The 24058-nt window shown below is 53.0% G+C and overlaps 1 protein-coding gene across 2 annotated transcripts in view; it reads left to right on the top strand.

Moving 5' to 3' along the window:
- ABL1 (ABL proto-oncogene 1, non-receptor tyrosine kinase) overlaps positions 1 to 24058 on the top strand; it is a 107674-nt gene that overhangs the window by 61143 nt on the left and 22473 nt on the right. Inside the window, exons 1-3 of one of the 2 annotated variants that reach the window (XM_041004274.1) lie at positions 6577 to 6658; positions 19300 to 19473; positions 19860 to 20155. In XM_041004274.1, coding sequence (XP_040860208.1) covers positions 6580 to 6658; positions 19300 to 19473; positions 19860 to 20155 — 549 coding nt within the window. In that variant the 5' untranslated portion in view covers positions 6577 to 6579. Of the gene's footprint in view, positions 1 to 6576; positions 6659 to 19299; positions 19474 to 19859; positions 20156 to 24058 lie in introns of those variants that run through there. The other variant, XM_041004273.1, reaches the window with a different exon arrangement.

Genomic DNA, 24058 nt, shown 5'->3' with positions numbered 1-24058 from the left:
TCCCCACCTGGGGTCCTTCATTCTGGGGACCTGCTAGGTGTCCCCTCACCTGGTGAGGTCTGCGTTCCCCTCCGGCCTCCGCGCTGCCTCACTGTGTGACCTAGCACAGCTTCTCACGCTCTGCCCCGAACAGGCCAGAGATGCTGAGTAAAGCGAGAACATGTTCTCTGTTCTCTCCAGGCTCTACTGACAGGGCAATAAAAGAATTCTTATGAAGACATGCAGGAGACCCCAGCAGATGAGAAAGAGCAGCAGGTTCTGGGGAAACTAAGGCAGCCCTCAGAAGAGGATTCACGGTAGCAGTGCTGAAAGCCTAACCCCTTCTGGGGAGAATATTGATTTAAAAAAGTCAACTCTTCTGCTTGTAAGAACTTAAGGAAGGTTCTGAAATCAGTGGCATTAGTGCCGTAGAAAGCAGGGGTGAGGTCTGTAGTTGAAGTGCAGGTTTAGATTCATCCGCCCTCTCCCCCACCCCTGCGTGAAGACTACAGCCGGGTGTCCTCCAGAGCAGTGCCCTCCGCAGCCTGGGCCAGGTAACTCATGGTGGGCAAGAGCAGGCTGGCGACAGATGCCTGTCATTTGAACAGCTGAGTGAAGGGAAGGAGTGGGCAAGGGAGACCTTCGCGCCAGTTCACTCCCCAGATGCCAAAGCCACCAGATAGGAACTTGGCCTGGGTCTCCTCTGTGGGCAGCAGATCTCCCACACCGGAGCCATCGACTGCTTTCCAGGATTGTTGGCATGGGGGCAGGATTGGAAGGAGGGACTCAGACTGGCCCTCGGGCATGGGATGTGGCACTGGTCCCTGCTGATCTACCTGGGAAAGCAGCAGCAGATGGCCTATGTGCTTGCGCCCCTGTGCCCGTGTGGCAAACCCAGAAGCTCCTGGCTCCTGAGGCTTTGGGCCATTACAACCATTTAGGAGTGAACCAGAGAAAGATCTCTGTCTCTCCCTTTCTATCCCTCTCTAACTCTGCTTTTCAAATATATATATTTAGGGCCCGGCACGATGGCGCAGTGGTTGTTAAGGTCCTCGCCTTGCATGCCCGGGATCCCATATGGGCACCGGTTCTAATCCCAGCGGCCCCACTTCCCATCCAGCTCCCTGCCTGTGGCCTGGGAAAACAGTCGAGGACGGCCCAAGGCTTTAGGACCCTGCACCCACGTGGGAGACCCGGAAGAGCTCCTGGCTTTGGATCGGCATAGTATCGGCCGTGGTGGTCACTTGGGGAGTGAATCATCAGACGGAAGATCTTCCTCTTTGTCTCTCTCAGTATATCCGCCTTTCCAATAAAAATGAAATAAATCTTTTTAAAAAATCAAATATATATATATTTAATTTTTTTAAATCAGAAACTCAACCCCAAGGCTCCAATATATATCTGGTAAGAATTTTAGAAAGAACTTGAAAAGTTTTTTGGTTTTTTGGGGGGGGAAAAAAAAAACTTAAACTTTAGAGTTTAGTATTTTCTTACACAAAATGACTTAAATCTGAGTTAGAAGGCTAAAACTCACTCCAAGTCTTACCATTGTGAAGTTTCAGAATACTAGGAATATCAGAAGATCCTCGTTCACTGTCCGGCAGCGAAAGACTTGGTGCACAGAGCAGCAGTAGTACGCGTGGACTACAACTGCTGGTCAATAGCATCAGGGGGTCACATAGAATGAGGGAGGAGGCACTGAGGAGCGTACGCAATTCCCATCAGCCTGTCTGTGGAGCCCATCAATTGTGCCCATATCCTTGTCTGAAAATGTCTCTTTGTTTTGTGTATCCAATCAGTTGTTTCCATTCAAATGAGATCCTATCAACTGTCCTCCAATTCTCCTGTTTTCCAAAGAGAAAATTCTAGACGTATATGTAGGATGAAGACCTAGGATGGGATTGTATTTCTAAATGTTGAAAAGCAGCGAGTGACGGCGATATCCCTGAAAAGTGCCTTGTCGACCTAGAATTCAATACCCAGCCAAACTGCACAGACAGAGCGAAGTGCTTCCAGACAGGTACCTCTCTGTCCCCAGGAGGTCTAGCCAAATGAGGGGCTAAGTCAATAAAACGAACTGAAAAGATTCAAAATGTTCAGTGTTGGGAAAGAACACCACTAGGTGTTTCACAGATCTTTGATTAATTAGGGAGAAAAAGCAGTGCAGTCTTGGGAAAGAAACTCAAGGCAATTTCTGTCTCCAGAATCAACAAGCTGTATAATAAAAGAAATAGTCATGGCATATTATCGGCTGAGCGGGGAACAGTATTTACGTCATCACAGTAATAGAAATGCTGAGTACTGACTTAGCTTGTAATGTTCCTGGGAGGTGGAGTGTTGGGCGATGCTGTGATGATACACATGACACTAGAGCGTTAAGTTAGCCGTTGCGTGCGCAGAAGCAGTGAGATGGGCCTCTCAGCCAGAGATCAGACCAGAAGGAGTCGGCCTCGGGACAGGCAGATCCTGCTGCGGTAGTTTTAGTCCTTTGAACAAGACTCACAAGATTTTTAGTACTATTTGATTTGTAACCATATGTGTAGGCTACCTGAATTAAAGTTACAGTGGGCAGAGAAAAATCAGTTCCTCCTGTTTAGATTTATTAATTATAAAAGCACACTCAAAAATCTTGCTGTAGGGCCTGGCGTGATAGCGTAGTGGTTAGTGTCCTCGCCTTGCACGTGCCGGGATCACATATGGGTGCCAGTTCTAATCCCGGCAGCTCCACTTCCCATCCAGCTCCCTGCCTGTGGCCTGGGAAAGCAGTCGAGGATGGCCCAAAACCTTGGGACCCTGCACCCATTTGGGACACCTAGAGGAGGTTCCTGGTTCCCGGCTTTGGATCGGCGCAGCACCAGCCGTTGTGGTCACTTGGGGTGTGAATCATTGGACGGAAGATCTTCCACTCTGTCTCTCCTCTCTGTATATTTGATTTTGCAATAAAAAATAAATAAGATTTTTTCAGAAAGACAGTTCCGATTTGGCCCCCAGCCAAGAATGAGAAGCTTAGAACTGCCGGAGGAGCAGAGGAGGCTCAGCATCTTCCGTAAGACAGCCACAGGTGCAGTCTGCACCCTGGGCCTGCACGGAAGCGGGGTGCGGAATCAGAGTTTGACCACAGAGCGCTGGTGCAGACCTTGCCTTCAGAATAAAGGCCATAGGCATCTCTGGGACGGCCGACCCTCAGCTGCCGCTCCTACCTCGTAGGCAGTGTTTCTTTCCCTTATTAAAACAAGTTGATTTACTTCACATGTCCCCAGAAGACACGGGCAGGAATACACACCACAGGAGGAATCTTCTGGAAGTAAGGGACTGCCCTTGGCTGAGCACCTGCTGTGCACGTGTTCCTGCTGATCTTCACCCTGTGAGGCAGCAGCTGTATAAATACACTTATGTAAGATTCGTGTATGTATTTGAAAGACAGAGTCACGGGCTGGGGTGGGGGCACAGAGGTCTTCTTTCAGTTGGTTCACTCCCCCAAAGTCTGCAATAGCTGGAGCTAGGCAGCTCCACATCCAGGAGCCAGGGCGGCTTCTTGGAACTTGAGTATACGGGCCGTCCTCCACTGCTTTCCCAAGCACCTTAACAAGGAACTGAATGGGAAGTGGAGCAGGATTAGAACCAGCGGCTCTGCATGCTGCCGGCATCACAGGGCTCAGCAGCTATGTGACAGTGCCAGCCACAGACGCAGCTCCCCTTACAACCACTTACTATTTCAGAGATGAGAACACGGAGGCCCTGAGAGGCTGAGTCCATTGGCCTAGCCACTACAGCCAGTGACAGGTCTGAGATGCTGAGGCAGGTGCAGGTGAGCCACAGCTCCGCTAGCCTCCCCTGACTGCATTCCCTTCCCCTGGTGGCCCTGGCCAGAGTCACAGCAAATGGTGCTGTCTGCTTTCTGATTGAAAATGGCAAACCCTAAAGGCATGCATCTAGTGCTGTGGTCTTTGCAGCTAGCCGGTCCTTTGGGTGGACACAGCAGCACTTCCAGGGTTGCCAGTTCCATCTTCCTAAATGTCTTACTTTTTTCCTTGGCAATGATTGGCTTTCATGTTTGAGGGAGTTGGAGGACTCCTTCCTGGGCCATTCTCCCAGGAGTGAGAGGTTGGGTGTCTCCTTATGCCTGTCACGGGAGGCTGTCACTTCCTTCAAGTGTGTTCCGAAGGCTGGCTCCAGAGAGACTAGCCCCGCTTCGATACGGTAGCATACGGCTGGGCAGGTTTTTCAGCACTCCTTACCATTCATTCAAAGTGTTTTGCCAGACCTGTGGACACATGGTTTTATAGCTAAACTTTAAAAAACATTTGGGTAGTTTATAAGCATTACTCATTTTAAGAGGATTTAAGAGGATAAGGTCATTTTAGGCTCAAAAGCAGAATATTAGTAATGGCCATTAGCTTTTTAAAATAAACTTATATCCCAGTATAAAGTGCAGCACATGTGAACAAATATCTGGGCCCATATTAATGGGTAGCCTTCAAGGATGTGGTTAGAATTTCAGAAATGCCTATTAATGTGTAATTCTTGGCGTTAAGCAAGCAGCCCGGCTAGAACCCTTTCATCTGAAATGCTGTATAATGACAGACTTTCTTACAGTCTGACCCAAGGCTCTTGAAGCTTCCAGAATGGTAGCAAAACGCAACGTCCTCCGGCTGGTTGGTGTTGCTGGCACCTGTTTAATGCTGTTATGGCTCTCCATGTGGAGGTTAGAAGGTTCTAGACAACACTAAGTAAGTTAGTGGTCAGTGAACCCCAGCTCTGCAGCATAATGAGGGTGTTTCCCTGGGCCTGGAAGGCACCCGCGCCTCTGTGCTTGTCATCTGGTGGCCCCGGAGCTTCCCCGGCTGTGCCTGACGCTGGCCACTGTCCAGACAGGATGGACCACAAGGTAGCCCTGAGAACTTTTCACAGCTGCAGTGTCAGGCCAAGGGTGTAGACAGCCCGGGCTCTCATCTGCCTGAGACAGTGGCTGAAGCCAGTCTGACCCAGGTTGAGGCCATCTGCACATGTTTGCCACTGTGGGACCTTGGACAAGGTGCTTGGTTTCTCTCGCCATCCTGTCTCTGCCTGAGGAACTGGGACAGCAATTCCATTCTTCTTCTTTTCTTCTCTCTTTAAAAAAAAAAATAATTATTTTTACTGGAAAGATAGCATTTATAGAGAGAAGCTGCAACAGAAAGATCCTCCATCTGCTGATTCACTCTCCAAATGGCTGAGCTGATCTGCCCCGTGAGCCAGAGGCTGCTTCCAGGTCTCCTGTGGGGGCAAGGACTTAAGCCATCCTCTTGTTTTTCCAGGCACATTAGCAGGGAGCTGGATGGGAAGTAGAGCAGCCAGGATTTGAACCAGCACTTGTATGGATTGTTGGTGCTTGTAGGTCAAGGATTAGCCTGTTGAGTCATGGTGCCTGCCCCAGTAATTCCTTGAGAGCTTGTTTGCAGGTTCTAGCAGGGGAGCACAGCTACTGCCCTTGACCGAAGACCGGTCCTCCTCTAGCGGGGATGGTTGTCTTCCTTGGCCGAGTGCGCAGCTTCAGGAGGGACTTACATGGAGCGGTGAGGGAGGAAGGGACACCCACCTAGCCAGCCAGATCAGCCGAATCAACCCTGGCGATCCATGGGGTGACAGATGTCGCAGCCAGATCGCCCTCACATCCAGCCCCAGTAAGTCCATTTCCTCATAGGACCACTGAGCAGCTACAGGGCAGCAATGAGGTAACATGCTTCGCAGTAGAAGCTGGCATGCCGCAAACATCCCGGGCCAAGTCAGCTTTCCGTATTCCTGTGGTGCAGGCGGGGACCAAGCATCTGACACCACTTATGCAGTGGAGGAGGCAGAGAAGGGGCGCAGCCCCTGCCCCTGAAGAGTAACCCTGGTGGGGGCCACGCTTGCCCCAGCACACAGACCTTCGCTGGCAACGTGCTCCGTGCTGGACCGGTCTTGACCCCGGATGTATTTGTCGTCTTGCCAGATCCAGTTTGCTGGGTTTTCTGTTCTCAGATGCTGCCTTGGCCTACACTCATGCAGGCTCCTGGTCGAGGAGACCAATGCGGTGATAATTCTGCAGGATTCTGCCTGCCGTCGTGCTCTCTGGACTCGGAGTTTCCTGAAGTGGCTGGCACCGCACGCACCGGACGTCTCCGCAGCTGCGCAGCCGGCCGAGGCCCCCCAGGCCTCCGTGGAGATGCGCACGGATACGGAGTGGGATGAGCGGGCCGGCGCTGCCCGGGGCGGGTGTCAGGTGTGAGGACCGCGCTTACACTTTGCCGGCTGACATCGACATGGATCCCCGGCTGACATTCGGGAGTCACGGGGATTCAGGCCCCGGCTGGGGCGGCTAGGGGACCTCTCTGGGTGCGCCCGGGCGCGGCCAGGAGCGGGTTAAAGCGGCGGCGGGGCGGGACGGGGCGGGTCTGGCGGGCGCCGGTCGGGCCCTTTGTTAACTGGCGCGGCCCGGCGGGCGCAGACGCGGCCGCGGCCCTGGGCGGGCGGCCTGGCGGGGCTGGGGGCCCGGAGGCGCGCGGACCGAGCCGGGCCTGAGCCGAGGCGAGGACCGAGGCCGGAGCAGGGACGCCGGGCCCGACGCCGCGGCGCGGGAAAATGTTGGAGATTTGCCTGAAGTTGGTGGGATGCAAATCGAAGAAGGGGCTGTCCTCGTCCTCTAGCTGTTACTTGGAAGGTAAGCCCGGGGCGGCACGGGCAGCGAGCCGGGCCGGGACACCACTCGGCCACCCTAGCAGGGGCCCTTCCTGGGCCTGGCCCGCCGGCTATGCGCGCGCCCGCCTGCCCGCCCTCTGCGCCTCCCCCCACATCTTTCCCTCCTCTTCGCCCCTCCACCCGCTTGTTTCTTTGCGCTTCTCCCGAGAGGGACAAGGGCGGCCCCCAGCCTTCTCGGCCACCAGCCCGACTAGCCCCCGCCTTGCGATGTCGGGGCAGTAACTCTGGTCACCCCCCAACCCCATGCTGGGCTCTACTCGGAAAAGTTTGGGAAAGCGCATCGCACAGGCTCCGGCGGCCCCGTGGACCCGCGTCATGGGCCTTCCACCGTTAGCTGGGTGCCGCTGTGTCCAGGAGGGCCAGGGTAGTGGAACCCTGATTTCAGCTGAGTGGTGTGCACGAAAGGACAAGCCCTGCCATTTATGGGTACGGAGTTTTCAGGGCGCCTCCCAGCCGCCGCCCCCATTCCTCCCCCCATCTTATCAACAGACACCGGGAGGCCTTAGGAATCCTGGTTTTGCCCAGGACGAAGGGGCAGTCCTGCCAGATTGCCGAGGGCTGTAGCGGGCCGGCCTAGTGCGGGGCCTCATGCTTGTGCTAGGCCCTCGGCAAGGCGCAGGGGCTGAACTCGTGTGGACGAGTCGCGCACCCTGCCCCAGGCCTGGCCATCCCAGGCAGCCGAAGGCAGTGGCTGCACCAGGAGTGGAATGGAACGCTCATTCTAGAACAAATAGATTTCTGTTGTAGTGCCACGGAGTTCAAGTTTTTCTTCTCTAGAAATGGGGGGAGGGGAGAACAGAGGCCTCATTAACCTCACTGCCTCCCCGCCACACACACACACCCACTACCACCACCAGCAGCAGCTCTGGACTCGAGGACCTGTCTGGAGTCAGACACGAAGCACAAGCGTTTGGCACCAGTACCGGAGTTGAGGCCCACTCCAGCTTGCCAGCGTGCCTTCCCCTCTGGGCACTGCAGGGGCTGCCTGGCTCTTGGGGTCCCTGGAATGTTCTGAGGTCGTGTAGGCTGTCGTTTGGAGGGAGACAAGGGTTGATTTGCTCCTGCTTGGTGGCAGCTAAACTCCCAAATCCTTTCCCTTAGCGCATGGCTGACTTTCTCCAAGTTGCTCAGAATTCAGAGCGCGTAGCCGTTGCCATCTGTGTGCGCACTGTGCACATGCGCGCTGAGCCTAAGCGGCGCCGCTGCCGGGACCCTGGCTGGGGGAGGCTCGCTCACAGCCCTACTCGGGCGCGGTTGTGTTGCACTGAGATACAGGAGGTGCCTGCCTGGCTGGATTATTTTGGGGCGGGGAAAAAAAGCAGTCTAGAGGGTCTCCATGTGTGTTGAAATGACCAACTGTGACTCCTAAGCCTCAGAAAAAAGTTGTGGTCCAGACTGCGCTGGGCTAAGGCTGCATGTGGGAGAGCATCACTCTAGGAATTCTGTCTTACTGAGTTTTCCCTGTTGGGTCGTTATAGTTAATTAGAATACATGAAGTTACTCTTTTGCAGCTGAGAGAATTTAACAAACTTTTGCAGTTGTTTCTTAGGTTGTAAGTGTTTATCCCTTCATAAAAACAGTTGCTGGTGTCTGGAGTAGTGAGTCAGGCGTGGTCACCTTGAGTCAGCCAATCGATCCGTCAATCGGTCCGTCAATCGGTCAGCCAATCGGTGTGCATGGACCCCCGAGGGGCTGTCCCAGGTCGGGGGAGAGTGGAAAGGTCAGGATTCCCCATTGTTCTCCGGTAGAAGGTGCAGCAGTGTGCCTCATGCTGCTCAGGCCTCGCTCGCAGGGCGCTGGTGATAAACACATGGCCTGCAGCTCTGACACGCTCACTGCGTGCAAATGGCGAGTTCAGCCCCTATGCAGAGTCACCTGCTCAGCGTTCTGAGGCCGCGTGTTTGCGGCACAGAGCTCCTAGGAGCTGTTGCTGGGGCTGGAGCCAGAACTGTGGCTGTGGGCTCTGCCTGTCTCCTGGGACCTCATGGAGGGTTTCTAAACCCTCTGGACAGCCCAGCTGGTGCCTGACACACTGTCCTGAGGAGATGCTGACCTGCTCAGTAGAACTGAAATCAGTTCAGCTGAAGAGAAGAATGCCCGTTGCCAGTGAAGGTTCCTCTGCCATTCCATTTCCCCACCCAGAGGTACTTGTCGTGTGAGTTCCTTGTGCGGCCTTCTGGAAGCCTCTCGGGCGGGTGTGAACATCGTGTCATCTGGCATTCGCCTCTCCTGCTTTGTGACGACCGCCCATGCTTACAGCAGCACTGTCGCCCCTAGCCCACGGCACGAGTTCCTGGCTTTTCCTTTGCCTGGAGAGGCGACGGGGAGCAGGAGCACCAGCCTTCCGAACTTGGAGTTTGCATTTTGCTTTGTTTGTCTGCATGTTGGTATTTCTGTGCACCACGCCTGAACGTGGTACACGGACTCCCTCGTTCCGTTCCGTGGAATCCACAGCATGTGTCTGTGAAGTGAACTCTGGTTGAACTTTCAAAATTTATTTTAAGGGCCTGTTTTGAAGCACTTCTTTCCAGCAGCCGACTTTCGGTGGTACCAGCCTCACAGATACACTTTTAGAAGTTGCACTTTGGTGATGTGTAAGCTTTCTTTCTAAATACTCACTCTTGAGGTCATCGCATACTTCCCTTGCTGAGTAACCAAGACAATCGTGTGGGGCACCCCTGAAACTGCTGCTGAGTTGCTGTGTGGAGGCAGGCCCTGGCCATAGGCACACAGGCACACCCTGCGTTGGACTAGAGCTCCCAGGCTGCAACAAGGCGGCACAAGGGCTCCTGGCACTTTGAATTTGGAGTAGGGAGATCTTCGTTCCTTTCATCCACTCAGAGTTTCCATTGCCTTGACCCTGAGACAGACCACCCTTCCTCTGGCCGCTCACCTCGGAGGGCTGTCCTCGGTCCTCCTTGGACCATCTTGGTTTCCAGAGAGCTTGGAGACCCATATGGCGTGAGATTCCCAGCTCGGTGGCCCCTGGGTTTCTAGGGTCCCCTTCTCCAGTGCAGAGGGCAGCTCCAGCACCAGCTGCCTGCACCCCAGGGCCAGTGGAGCTCTGCAGCGGTCCTGGGTTCAGGACCAAGCCTGGTTCCAAGCCTGGCTCTCTCTGAGCCCTGACGTCCTGTTTCCAAACCCAGACACGTTGGAGTCCCTGCCTTCTGGAGATGCTGAGATTTCATGTAAACTGTTGAGCGCTGCGCCTGGCACCATCAAGAGCCTAGCTTGTGTGAGCTGCTGTTGCTCTAAACACATCTTCAGCAGTCGGCGGTGCTGACCTTACCAGTTTCTGTAGTGACCCGAGGTGGTGACAGAATTGAGCTGAGCCCAACCCCTGGTTTTTCTTGGTGTTGGTGAAATCGTTTCTTTGCGAGCTTGTCCTTGGGTGTAAGCTGAAGAGTATCTTCCTCCCCCCGGCCTGTCCTCACTCCTGTGCTGAGCAGGAGGAGTTCCCGTTGGCTTGCTGCTGCTGTCTTGTTGCTCCTCTCCAGCGGCCGAATTTCCACAGCTCCAAAGGTGTGAAAACTGAAAATCTCATGCTCTGTTTATTACTTTGTTGTAAAACCAAGCTAATGCAATGTTTGCATATGATTATCGGTCTGGAAAAGATACAGGAAAAATATCAACAGGTTTTGTGAATATATTATTTAAAAAGAACTGAAAATCAAATGGATATTTGAAGGAATTCACTTCCTCAGTGATGTTGGATTGTACGTAAGCACAAATTTATACAATAAGTTCTTAGATTGACCTTCTGTTTTTTAGTGGAAATGTTGAGCCTGTGTTAGAAGCAGGTGTGATGATGAGCCCCGCTCCATGGCCAGCTGTACCAGTCAGCACCTTAGGACGGTGTTCTCGGCATGGTGGGCAGCTTGCTCTTTGGTGGCCCGACCAGGCGGGGTGTTGCCTTGGTTTCCAAATCCTTTGTTTGTATTCCCCTTGGATACTTCATTATACTGTGTATGGGGTGTGAAGGGGCAGACTGGGGGAGACAGAAACCCCTGGGAAGGAAAGGAAGCCAAGGAGACAGGCTGGGAGGAGACGCAGACAGGGAGATGGAGGCCTGGAAATCAAGCTGGGAGGTAAGGGATGCCAAAGGGGGAAGAGAGGTGAGTCTGCTGGGCAGGAGGGAGAGACCAGCAGTGACCCGCTGCTCTGCTGCCTTGTCCTTCCTCCACATGCAGTAACAGTGGTCTTCTCCAGTGGGCATCCAGTTAGAGGAAGCGTTGGCACTCAGTGAGGGACCGGTGAAAATTCACTATTATTCCATCTCATTGAATTGCATAAATGCTAACTTCATTTCTCTTACTGTTAGCTAGTTCTCAGATTTGTCTGATAGCATTGTGCACTGAATGCCTAATAATTGCTTTTAAAGGGAGGCCATGAATAGACCAAAACATTACTCTTTGGAGGCAAAGCACTGTTATTTATTTATTTACTCATTTGTCTGGCTAAGGTGTGGGGAAGCAGGTATGCCTTCAGTTACCCCATCAGCAATAAAAGTGCACATGGCTGAGGAGGGGGTGGGGCGGTGCTCGCTGTCCGGCAGCAGTGGGCTTGGAGCTGAAGGAACATGGGTAGACTACCAGCTGGTGGGCAGTAGCATCAGGCTTTTATAGACTGAGTCACCTACGATAAGGGAGGAGGCATGGAGGAGTGTGTGTAGTTCCCATAAGCCTGCCTACGGAACCTGTCAATTGTTTCCTGAAAGTATCTCTCTTTGTTTTGTGTATCCAATCACTTGTCCCTATTCAAATGATATCCAGTTGGGTCGGGGGCGGGGGGGAGGGGTTCAGCCTGTCTGCTGTTGGACCTCTGATCTAAGCCAACGAGCAGGCAGTTTAGAGAGAGGAAGAAATGTGAAATGAGCACTTTGAAACCATCCTGTGGCTGGCAGCACAAGGGGAGGCTTTTCCGTCTGCTGCAAATGGCCTGTGACAGCAGAAAAAAGCTGTGTGCTGAGCAGGCTCACTGTGGATGGTGTGGCACTGCCTGGAGCCCCCAGTGGGGTGCATCTGGGCTCTGGCCCGCCATGCTACGTCTGCGTTTTCATGTTCGCCCATCAGATCTTGGCCATGGTTTGAAGCGTATCCTTGTATCCCCCAGCCCTTCCTGAAGGTTCTCCTGGCTGGGTTGCATTTGTTTCATTTCTGCTCTTGTGACAAGTACACTTTTTTTTAAGATTTATTTATTTTTGTTGCAAAGTCAGATATACAGAGAGAAGGAGAGAGAGAGAGAGAGAGAGAGAGGAAGATCTTCCGTCCAATGGTTCACTCCCCAAGCAGCCGCAACCGATCAGCTGCACCGATCTGAAACCAGGAGCCAGAAACTTCTTTTTGGATCTCCCACACAGGTTCGGGGTCCCAAAGCTCTGGGCCATCCTCCCTCACAAGCAGGGAGCTGGATGAGAAGCGGGGGCCACCAAGATTAGAACTGGCACCCATATGGGATCCCGGTGTGTTCAAGGCGAGGGCTTTAGCTGCTAGGCCATGCCTCCAGGCCCAACAAGTACACTTTTTTGGTCGCAACCATGTGTTGCCTCTTCGCTAGGGGCAGCGGGTACAGGGGTCTGTGCTACATGGGTGCACCCCAGGTGCTGGGGTGGAGGTACTTGCTCTATGCCTCAGCACAGACCTGCCCGGGTACCCAGGGGCCCTTGTTGTGCAGTCCAGACACTGAGGCTCTGGCAACAGTGGGCTGAGATTTTTGCACAGGCCCTGTCCACCCTGGAGCCCATGCTTTATTGTGCTGCAAGAGACGCATGAGCAGACCCTGTATGTGCAAGGGGTGCAGGGTGCTGACCGGCACATGGCAAGCTCCCGATGGAGGCTGGGAGGGTGCAGGCAGTGAGGCGGCAGTAGGGTTGGGGCACATAGGAATCTTGGGGAGCTTAGGGTGGGGGCAAGCTTAGACCCTGAAGAGCTTGGGCTTTTCCCGCAGTGGGACAACACCACCACTTGCTGAGGGCTTGTTGGGGTTTGAGAGCCCTCCTCCCACACCTGTGCGGTGGCTGCCTCTCACGATGGTCGGCTTGGCAGGATGCTAAACGAGGAGTAACCAGCTGGGGTTTGCAGTTTGAAACTGTCCCTTCTGTAACAGTAGGCGTGTGGAGGTGGACTGACCAGGGGCAGAAAGCAGCCAGGGGCGTGGTGGGGCATGGAGAGGACAGGAACAGTGAGAGCGTTGGGGGAGAAGTGCCAAGAGGTGGGGTGCACACCGCCCAGCAGGACTCCCTGTCCACAGTGGTCTGGGCGGGCGGAGGGTGGTGCTGTTTCTTGGTCCCTCACACTCCCCTGCGGCCTCAAGACACTGAGAGGAATCCAGTCATGCAGTTCTTTGGGGTTTTGTTTGAGGGAGGTGGGGGTTGTATGTCTGCAAGAAAGTTCATGTTTGGGCAGGAACAAGGGTAAAGATGGGGAATTGAAACTCATTGGCTAAGGAAGTAGGTAAAAGATTCCTGGGAAAATAATTTAAACCTTGGGCTCATTTAAATAACTATTAAAAATATATTTCTCTGGAAGCCTATTTAATTTACTGCCTAGGATGCCCATAAGTAGAAAGCAATAAAACTGCATTTTAAAAGCAGATGGGGTAATTTAGACTTGTCTCTTAATTTCTCCCAGCCTCCTTTGCAGGCTGCGTCCCGGTTAGATGACTGGGGTTCCACTGACTCAGCCCCTTTGTGCAGGACCTGCCTACCCAGAAGACATGTGGCGTCTGGTCCTACTCCCAAGTACAACTCAGAACAAACCACCATATCATTCCTTTCAGTTGTGACTATTTCCCGTAAAAATTAGATGATTTTACATCCCTTAATAGGCACCGATATTGTTGTTCATCACAGTCGTGACTACCAGATCTTCTTGTTTGACATACTAGAGAAGCAGATTTCCAAAAATTTTTTTGTTTGTTTTGAGAGGAAAAGAAGGAGGTAGAGCTCGCCTTGGCAGGTTCCTTCCTCAAAGGTCCACAACAGCCAGGCCGGGCCCTGGGGCAGGGGGCTCCTTCAAATGTGTCAAGGGCTGGCAGGGGCAGCAGGGGCTAGCAGGGGCAGCAGGGGCTGGCAGGGGCTGGCAGGGGCAGGCAGGGGCTGGCAGGGGCAGGCAGGGGCAGCAGGGGCTAGCAGGGGCTGGCAGGGGCTGGCAGGGGCAGGCAGGGGCTGACAGGGGCAGGCAGGGGCAGCAGGGGCTGGCAGGGGCAGCAGGGGCTGGCAGGGGCTGGCAGGGGCTCTGCAGGCCTCCCAGGGTCCGTGTGGTTGGGCAGCTGGAGTCAGGAGCCGGAACCTGGTCACCGTTGTTTCTGTGGGGTGAGACCTGGTGCTTGCCCGCATTGTCATTGCCCTGCCCTGCGGCCAGGCTTTGCTGCGTGCGGCACCATGTCTTCACTGCAGGCCACATGCCTGCCCTGCCAAAGCCTGCCTTTAGTGTGTTGATAATGGAACTCTCTATCACAAATTCATTGCTAGAAATACTTGGAGGGCCATTTCAAAATGCGTAACTGCTTTCCTTCACCTTCCTCTGTCTGTCACTGTACAAGGGGTCCCTTAGGTATTACCTGCCGAGAGGGGTCCTGGGGAGCGTGCCAGGGAGCCCCCCGCTCAGTGTCATGTTCCCTGGCGTCCATCCAGCTAATGCAGTCTGTGTTGATGTAAACTTTTAAAATTTAAATACTTGTAGTTGCTGTAGCTAAAGATATAACTGACAAAAGAAAGGACCGTGCAGAATGGAGATAAAAATGACTTCCATGAAGCTCAAGTTGTGGGAAATAATGCTTTCCCTCCAAGCTCCTCTTCTAATAATCTGTGTGGAACCGTTAGAAAGCTGGAGAGCCATCCCAGCGTGACCTCATCCGTTGGAACGGAGGGCGAAATAAGACCCGCAGCCCTTCCTCTTGGAGAGGCATCTGCTTTGGAGATGTGTAAATGGCAGATTCTGTGGATGGGAGGGCGGGGGAAGGAGCCCTCCAGGAAGTGAGCATCAGGTGGCGAAGGCTTGAATAACCAAGGGTGGGCGAAGGCAGGGGTGTCTGTCCCGACTGATGACCCCTGCTCTCACCCCTCCCCCATGCTGAGATGTCTGAACACTTAACAGAAAGGCCCACAGTGCACACCACAGTGAGTGGTGCCTGGTTGGTCACCGTGCACTCTGGCGCAGGCTCAGGTGCCTGCCGGAGGTTCCTGCTGGCCAGGTCCTCCCACCCCTCTGGGCACTGGCACGGTGGTGGCACTCAGGTGGCGCCTCCGCCCTTCCTTGCCATCTGAGCGCGGTGTGGCAGACCCTGGACATCTAGACCATGTCAGCAGCCATCAGAGGATCCTGCCTCAACATTTTTGATGAGTGACTCAGCTTTGAGAAGTGAGTTTTCTCTATAAAACAATTTTTAAATTGTCCTTTGAAGACTCAAACTGCTTTCCTAGAATACTATCCAAACAAGTTAATCACAGACAGGTCCAGTGAGTTCTGTGGCAGGGTGCTTATCAGATTTTTAAGCAATTTGATACTCCCATAGTTGGGGCCAGAGCTTTTCGGGGGCATTTTTCAGTGAACAGTATTCAGACTGGCTATGTACTTTGCCTGCATCTGACTGTGTGTGTTAGCCTGATGGCAAAATACAAAGTACCTGCAAAGGGGACGTGAGCGAGGCACTGCCGAAGATCGAAATCATGAATGTATTGAAAATATGGTTCCGAAAGGATGCTGGGAAAAAAAATGAGCATGATAGCTGATGAAAATCTGTTCCTGCAACTTAGCAGGCAGGAGCTGTGTGGGGCGTTCAGTCTGAAGGGAGCCCACAGGTCTGTGCGGCAGGGTGAGGGGTCCCCGAGCAAGGCAGCTTGTCATGCCCCCCACAACCCAGGCTCCGTGAGCTGTGACGGCTTGCAAGGCTGAGGAGCGCAGCTCTGAAATGAAGCAAGTCCCTTGGCATCGCTGCGCCGTGAGTCAGCCTGGACATGAGCCTGAGTGGGAATTCACTGGACGGTTTTGGCGCTGTTGGACGTGGCTGTGCGGCTGGGTCTCAATCCAGAGGCCTTGCATGAGCAATACTTCCCTTTGGGCTTTGGCCATTAATTTATGCAACAGAGCAAGAACTGGGGAGGAAAATCCAGAGACTGCCTCGGATGGCCCCGTGTCCTGTTGAATCAAAAAGCAGCGGGAGGCCCCTTCCTCCTTCCCGAATAAAGGCCCGTCCCTTGCGTCAGATCCCAGGCCTGTGCCTACGCACTGGGGACAGCCCCCGCTTCCACGGGCACTGCAGACTGACGGGCACTGTAGAGCCAGGTGTTTTCCAGGCCACTTCCCTGATTATGTAACTTTGATCGGATCCAGATGCTGGAGGATGTTTGATAGAAGAGGTCAAAGGGCATTTGAAAAGAAAAGCTTTTCTGTATTCATGGCTTGTGTTTAATTTCCTGTGTGCGCCTGGTGTTGCCAGATTGTGTACTCAGAGCGGGGCGGCTGAGACCCAAAGGGAAGTCCCCAGATACCTTTGCCCCACCCAGCACACTTTTGCGTGGCAACTGATCGATTATGTAAGTCTCAAGGGCCAGTTGGTGCTATGGCACAGGGGATTAAACTAGCATCTTCAGTGGGTCCCACGTCAGAGGCCAATCCAGAGCCCTGACTGCTCACTTCTGATCCAGTTCCTTTCCAATGCACCTGGGAGGCAGTGGCAGGTAGTTCACACCTGGGAAACCTAAACAGAGTTCCTAGCTTCAGCCTTATCCAAACCACACTGCTGGAACCTGATGGGGAATGAGCTAATGAATGGAAGATTCTCTCTCTCTTTCTCTGTTAATCTGCTTTTCAAATTAATAAATCACTTAAAAGAAATTGTGGGGACTGGTATTGGCACAGTGTATTAAGCTGCTGCCTTTGACCTTTGGGGGTCCAGTTGAGCTCCCTACTAATGGGCCCGAGAAAGCAGCAGAAATGGCCCAAGTGTTGGGCCCCTGTACCCACTTGGAAGACCTGGACGGAGTTCTGGCCTCCTGGCTTTAGCCTGGCCAGCCCTGCCAGCAGGACCATCTGGGCAGTAAGCCAGCAGATGGAAGATCTGTCCTCTCATCATCTCTCTGTCCCTCTTGCTGCCCCGCCTCTATAGTTATGCTTTGCTTTCTTTTTTTTTTTTTTTTTAACATTTATTTATTTTTATTGCAAGTCAGATATATAGAGAGGAGGAAAGAGAGAAAGATCTTCCATTTGATGATTCACTCCTTGAGCCGATCGGAAGCCAGGAGCCAGGAACTTCTTCCAGGTCTCCCACGCGGGTTCAGGATCCCAAGTCTTTGGGCTGTCCTTGACTGCTTTCCCAGGCCACAAGCAGGGGGGAGCTGGATGGGAAGCAGGGCTGCCGGGATTAGAACTGGTGCCCACATAGGATCCCGGCACGTTCAAGGCCAAAAATTTAGCTGCTAGGCCACTGCGCTGGGCCCTAATTGTGCTTTTCAAATAAAATTAAAAAGTATTTAGAGACTTTAGATTTATTTTATTTGAAAGGCAGAGTTACAGTGAGAGAGACAAAGTAGAGACAGAGATCTTCCATCCTTGGTTCACTCCCCGGACAGCCACAATGACCGAGCAGGGCCTCCCACGCGGATGGCAGGTGACAAGTACTCAGCATCTCCCATTCCTTGTTAGGCACGTTAGCAGGAAGCTGGGTTGGAGCATTCCGGTCTGGGCTACCAAACACCAGTCCCCAGACATGGTTTGCTTTCATTGTGGTTTTCAGGTTGGAGTCTTCCAGCTGTTCCCCCTGCGCCCCTCTTTTCTTGTCTGTGTGGTTGGTGAATGCAGCTTCCCTGGGTAAGTACTGCACATGCTAACTGTGAGGTTGCTTGGGAAGAAGCCTCTGCCTCTGGACGTTATCCTGGAGAGTCTGGGAAGGTCACAGCTGCAGAAAGACAGGGAGACAGGAAGCTCCGAGTGAACCCTGTAGTGAGAAGCATCCTGCAGTGAGCTGCCGACTGGCTTCCAACTTTTTTGGATTTAAAGACAAAACCTGGGCCCGGCGACGTGGCCTAGCAGCTAAAGTCCTCACCTTGAACGTGCCGGGATCCCATATGGGCACCGGTTCTAATCCTGGCAGCTCCACTTCCCATCCAGCTCCCTACTTGTGGCCTGGGAAAGCAGTGGAGGACAGCCCAAAACTTTGGGGTCCTACACCCACATGGGAGACCTGGAGGAAGTTCCTGGCTCCGGATCGGCACAGCACTGGCCGTTGCGCTCACTTGGGGAGTGAATCATCGGATGGAAGCTCTTCCTCTCTATCTCTCCTCCTCTCTGTATATATATCTGACTTTGTAATAAAAATAAATAAATCTTAAAAAAAAAAAAGACAAAACCTAAGACTTCATTATTGCAGAATTGAAGGAACTCTCACTAATCTTCACAATTAGAATGTGGATGTGGCAGATCTGAGAGTGAGTCTGGGAGGCAGGGTGGGTGTGCTGGTGTTGTCTTGGGAGGGACAGCAGAGGCACGTGAGCGGTGCAGCAGAGTGGGCAATCCAGACAGCACTGGGGCACGTGCTCATCCTGGCAGTTAGGACACCGTGTCCCACGTCAAGGTGCTGGGCTCAGTGCTCAGCTCTGGCTCCTGGCTCCCGCTTGCTGCTAGTGCGTACCGTGAGAGGCAGGTCAAGTCGCCGTGTTCCTTCTCACCTCGGCTGTGGCCTGTCCCTGCTCAGCCGCTCTGGATCTCCAGGGCATGAACCGCAGCGGACCAGTGCGTGGGAGCCCGTGTTCGTCCTCTTTCTCTCTCAAATAAATAAAAATCCTTTTAAAAGAAACCACTGCTAAGCTTTTGAAAACAGCTCTTGTCTCTGGAGTAGGAAAAAAACTGGGACAGCAGATGTTTCTTTTAAGCCCTTCTGCACTACTTAATTTCTAAAAATGCGCATGCATCGACCTGGGTATATATATTTTTTTTTTTTAAAGATTTATTTTTTATTATTTTTTCATTGGAAAGGCGGATATACAGAGAGGAGGAGAGACAGAGAGGAAGATCTTCCGTCCGATGATTCACTCCCCAAGTGAGCGCAACGGGCCGATACTATGCCGATCCGAAACCAGGAGCCTCTTCCGGGTCTCCCACGCGGGTGCAGGTTCCCAAAGCTTTGGGCTGTCCTCGACTGCTTTCCCGGGCCACAGGCAGGGAGCTGGAAGGGAAGCGGGGCTGCCGGGATTAGAACCGGCGCCCATATGGGATCCCGGGCGTGCAAGGCGAGGACCTTTAACCACTTGCGCCACCGCGCCGGGCCCAGACCTGGGTATATTTTAAAATGTTTCAAGGCAAGAAACTTTTCATCCTGTGCAACAGTGAAGACATCTGAGGGCGGACATGCTTCCATCTCTGATGACATCCATGTTAATTATTGTAAAAAGCTGAAAAAATTCACCTTGGAATGAAAAATTCCTAGTATTCACAAAATTTGGACAAGGGTGCCTTTCTTGTCAATTCATAGTGGGTGCACATTAAAATATGAAGTGAATTTATGGAAGTATAGTGTGGAAAACAGCAGGTTTTTTTTGTTTTGTTTGTTTTCTCCTGAGAATAAAACTCACGTTCTTCCTGGTTTTCCTTTTTTTTTCTCTTCCAGAAGCCCTTCAGAGGCCAGTGGCATCTGACTTCGAGCCCCCAGGTCTGAGCGAAGCTGCTCGTTGGAACTCCAAGGAAAACCTTCTTGCTGGGCCCAGTGAAAATGACCCCAATCTGTTTGTTGCGCTGTATGATTTCGTGGCCAGTGGGGACAACACCCTAAGCATAACTAAAGGTACCCCGGCTCGGGGCAGCTGGGAGCGCGGGAGGTGGGAGTCGGGGGTAGCAGCCTGTTTCTGGGGTCCCTTGTCAGAGCAGTGCTCTGTACGGCAGAAACAGAATGCCCTTGTTTGTTACACTGAGGACACCTGGGCAAAATACTGAACGCACTTCTCTCCTCTGCGGAGTGCTGCTTTTACGCCCAGTGTTCTAGAACACGAACAGAGCACTTGAGTAAGTGTACGATGCATTCCACATGAATGGGGGCTTGCAAGTCGCACGGAGAAGCACATGTTCTAAAAGTGCTGCTACAATGACTTTTCCAATAAAACAAAGACATATTTTTAGTATTCATGCAAGACTTGGAGGTGGTGGTGTCTGATTTGGATCTTTTCTTCTAAGGTGAAAAGCTTCGGGTCTTGGGCTACAACCACAATGGGGAATGGTGTGAAGCGCAAACCAAAAATGGCCAGGGATGGGTCCCGAGCAACTACATCACACCAGTCAACAGCCTGGAGAAGCACTCCTGGTACCACGGGCCCGTGTCACGCAACGCTGCCGAGTACCTGCTGAGCAGCGGCATCAACGGCAGCTTCCTGGTGCGGGAGAGCGAGAGCAGTCCTGGCCAGAGGTCCATCTCACTGCGATATGAAGGGAGGGTCTACCACTACCGCATCAACACCGCATCCGATGGCAAGGTAGGGAGGGGCCCTGCTGGGGCTGGCTGAGGTCTTAGCAGTTGGCTGGGTCAAGGCGTTCACGAATCCTTCCGGGTGACAGCAGAAATCATTCCACTGCCTTCTGGAAGGCTCTTCTGTGGAGACAACTCGAAGTGGTAACGGGCTCCTGGCCCGCAGTGGTCCTACTTTCCTGCCAGAGTCTGTCCTCGGCACTTTGTTAAAGTAGGATGATGACCTGATGGCATTTAGACCTACTCCTTACATTGAAACTCTTTTTAAAAAAAATCTCTTACAATAATAATCATTCATTGTCCCTGAGAAAAAATGTAAGCGTTAAGAATTTTCAGAGTGAAAGACTACTTTAACAGCATTTGTCCAAATACATCTGGCGTGTGGCCGCCTTCATGGATACACTCATGTGTGCATCCACGCAGTAAGCTTCAGATTCCAGTGTGATGGAGGAGTGGGCGTATGTTGGTCCAGGAAGGGAAGGGAGGGGTTAACATTTGCTGGGCTTCTGCTGTTCGCAGGGCACCTGGCAGCTGTCGTCCCGTGGAAACTTCACCTCAGTCCTCTAGGCAGGTGCTGCCCGAGTCTGGTTTTAAAAAAGTGACAGGACCAAATGAATCATGGTGTTCATGTGTGCTCATTGTCTCCCTGCCCCGTCTTTGGAGCCTCTTGTAGAGTGACCTGGTGGCTATGCCTGCATGCCTGCCTTTCATCCTTCCTAAGGTTTTTATTTTATTTTATTTTTATTGGAAAGGTAGATTTACAAAGAGAAGGAGAGACAGAAACATCTTCCATCTGCTGGTTCACTCCCCAAGTGGCCGCGATGGCCAGAGCTGAGCTGATGCTTCTGGGTCTCCTCATGGGTGCAGGGTCCCAAGGCCTTGGCCCATCCTCCACTGCTTTCCCAGGCCACAGGCAGGGAGCTGGATGGGAAGTGGAGCAGCCAGGACATGAACTGATGCCCATATGGGATCCCGGCTCTTGGAAGGTGAGAATTTAGCCATTGAGCCATCATGCTGGGCCCTGCGTTTGTGTTTAAAGACACATCACTGGTGCACAGCCTGCACTGCCTGCCTTTCTGGGCTTTTCCCTCCCAAGAGTGCATTGTCGGGCTTCTACGCTGGCAAGACGCCTGGAGCCGCCCCGTCCTGGCTGATGGCCCCTGGAACGCAGCAGTGATGTGAGCAGCCTGGTGGCTGACCTCACGAGGTGAAAATCATTTTTCAGTGTGGGCTTGTTCAGCTCCCCACCTGGCTCACAGCAGTAACTAGGCTCATAAAACCTTCCTGACCCTAACTATGTGTAATGCAGTCTGACATTCTGTGTCCATTCCATCCCACTTGATTGTTTTTAAGAACTGGTTGTCATTTTGTTAAATAGTTCAAAGAACCAGTAATGACTATCTCATGCAGTTCGACAATGCATTACATATTTGTCTTTGTGTACAGCGTAACTATATGCAAAATAAACTGCCAGAACTGATGAAGATTATATTTTATTGATGGGTCAAATCAGCTTAGGGGTTGGTTGGTGAGCTTTGCACCTGAAAGACACCCTGTCCCATGTCAGAGCGTCTGGGCTCTGTTCCGGTGTTGGTCCTTGCCTAACGCGCAAGCACAGGAGGCAGCAGTGCTGGGCACGGGCTTGAGCCCCTGCTGCCCACAGGGGAGACATGGATTGAGTGCCTGGTTCCCGGCTTGAGGCAGCCTGACTGTGACCCTCGTGGGTGACTGGGGGAGTGAACCTGCTGATGGAAGCCCTCGCTCTCGTGTTCTCGCTCATTTTGTCTCTCTCCCTCTTGAATAAATAAGACTTGGGATGGGTGTAAATAGTGTCTATGCAGAAATTGTCCACATTTTTCGTCTCACAAACCGCGCAGGGAAGTGTGTGTTCTCTGCCTTCGGTAGCGCCTTGCTAGCCATGCAGAGCGCCGGGGCAGCTGTTCAGACCTGCGGGAACGTGTGTCACTCTGGAGAAACGGCTTTGTTCTCCATGTGCTGTGCCCTTGCTTAGCGAGAGCTACATCAGCGCCCGTGCCTGCAGCGCCTCTGTCTCATTTGGACACTGGTTCAACTCTTTATTTTTTTTTAAGATTTATTTTTACTGGAAAGGCAGATATACAGAGAGGAGGAGAGACAGAGAGGAAGATCTTCCGTCTGATGATTCACTCCCTAAGTGACCGCAGTGGCCAGTGCTGAGCTGATCTGAAGCCAGGATCCAGGAACTTCTTCCAGGTCTCCCACACGGGAACAGGGTCCCAAGGCTTTGGGCTGTCCTCCACTGCTTTCCCAGGCCACGGGCAGGGAGCTGGATGGGAAGTGGAGCTGCCGGGATGAACTGGCACCCCTATGGGATCCCAGCGCATTCAAGGCAAGGACTTTAGCTGCTATGCTATCGCACCAGAACCTCTACTCTCTTTTAATACAGATCCCTGCTGCTTGGCCTGGAAAAGCAACAGAGGATGGCCCAAGTTCTTGAACCCTGCCACCCACATGGGAGACCCCCAAAGAAGCTCCTGCCTTCAGCTCTGGATGTGTGGCCATTTGGGGAGAGAATCAGTAGATGGAAATTTCTCTCTCTCCTCTGTTTTGTTCTCTTGGTCTCTCCTCTCTCTAACTCCTGACCTTTAACTCAATCAGTGTTAAAGATGGAAAGGTGAGGCGAGGCTGGGTAGGAAAGTGAAAGTGAGGGAAAGGAAACTCCACTTCCGCGTGTGTCTGAGACATTGCCCGGTCTCTTCTGTTGGTCAGGCGGCCCGTCTGCCAGGGCCCGTCTGCCGGGGCCAGCCTTGTCGCCACTCTAGCTTTCTGCTGTGTTGGCACCAGGTCAGGCTGCCCCCGACTCTCCGGGCTGTCTCCACACTTGCGCTGCATGGGCGTCCTGGCTGTTTTCCTGTTTCCACATGAATCTGCTGGCTGAGTCCCATCACTGTGTCGCTGAGGCAGCAGTGTGGTTGATGGGACGCAGCGTAGCCTCTTGCTGAGGGTCATTGGACACGGCCCTCCTCGCTTGTTCCTAGCTGTTTTTCTCACCCCCAATGAAGTGCTGAGTACTTGTGTCCTGTAGGACGCACGCCAGGACTCCAGGCCCTTGCAAGCCTCAGACCCCAGGGGGACCCTTCGAGTGAATCAGAGCAGCAGGCTTGCCCCCTGGGGAAGGCGGGTGTCGGGAGCTGACACTCACTTTCCCACAAGGTAGGTCACACTGCCCCCAACATCCCGCCAGGTTTGTGCTGAGCAGGATAATGGCTGCTTCTCCCGAGTCATCTAGTGCACGGTCTTGGAACAGATGCAGGCAGGCAAGATCTCAGTAGCTGGGGCTGCCCGCAGTGTTGTGGAGAAGGGAAGTGATGCCTGCGTATGGGTACCAGACTCAAGGTGTAAGAGTCCGCAGCGGCAGCCACACCTGTCCAGCTGCCCTGGAAGGCCAGGTGAGGCCTCTCATTCTGGTAGCGCACGCAGGGAGCTCCCGTGGTGGGGCAGCTCTGCCTACTCCTTGGCACGCCTGCCCCACCCACGGGGCATCAGGCAGTGTTCCACCCCACCTCCCTTGAGGGGCTGTGGTGGGTAGGACCAGTCCCTGCAGCAAGTGAGCAGGGTCAGAGCAGGCCGTTACAGTGCTGTGTAGGACATTGGCACTCAGTATTAGAAATACTTCTCACATAGTAGAGGGGTTTTTAGGTTTTGCGGGTTTTTTTTTTTAAAGATTTATTTATTTTTATTGGAAAGGCAGTTATACAGAGAGGAGGAGAGACAAAGAGGAAGATCTTCCATCCAGTGGTTCACTCCCCAAGCAGCTGCAACGGCTGGAGCTGAGCCGATCTGAAGTCAGGAGCCAGGAGCTCTTCCGGGTCTCCCATGCAGGTGCAGGTCCCAAGGCTTTGGGCCGTCCTCAACTGCTTTCCCAGGCCAC

The sequence above is a fragment of the Ochotona curzoniae genome, unplaced genomic scaffold (genome assembly GCF_017591425.1).
Source record: "Ochotona curzoniae isolate NIBS_2020 unplaced genomic scaffold, NIBS_Ocur_1.0 scaffold_3208, whole genome shotgun sequence".
Lineage (NCBI taxonomy): Eukaryota > Metazoa > Chordata > Mammalia > Lagomorpha > Ochotonidae > Ochotona > Ochotona curzoniae.
The sequence above is the reverse complement of the archived record's forward strand: the minus strand, read 5'-3'. Positions and strand labels throughout refer to the sequence as shown.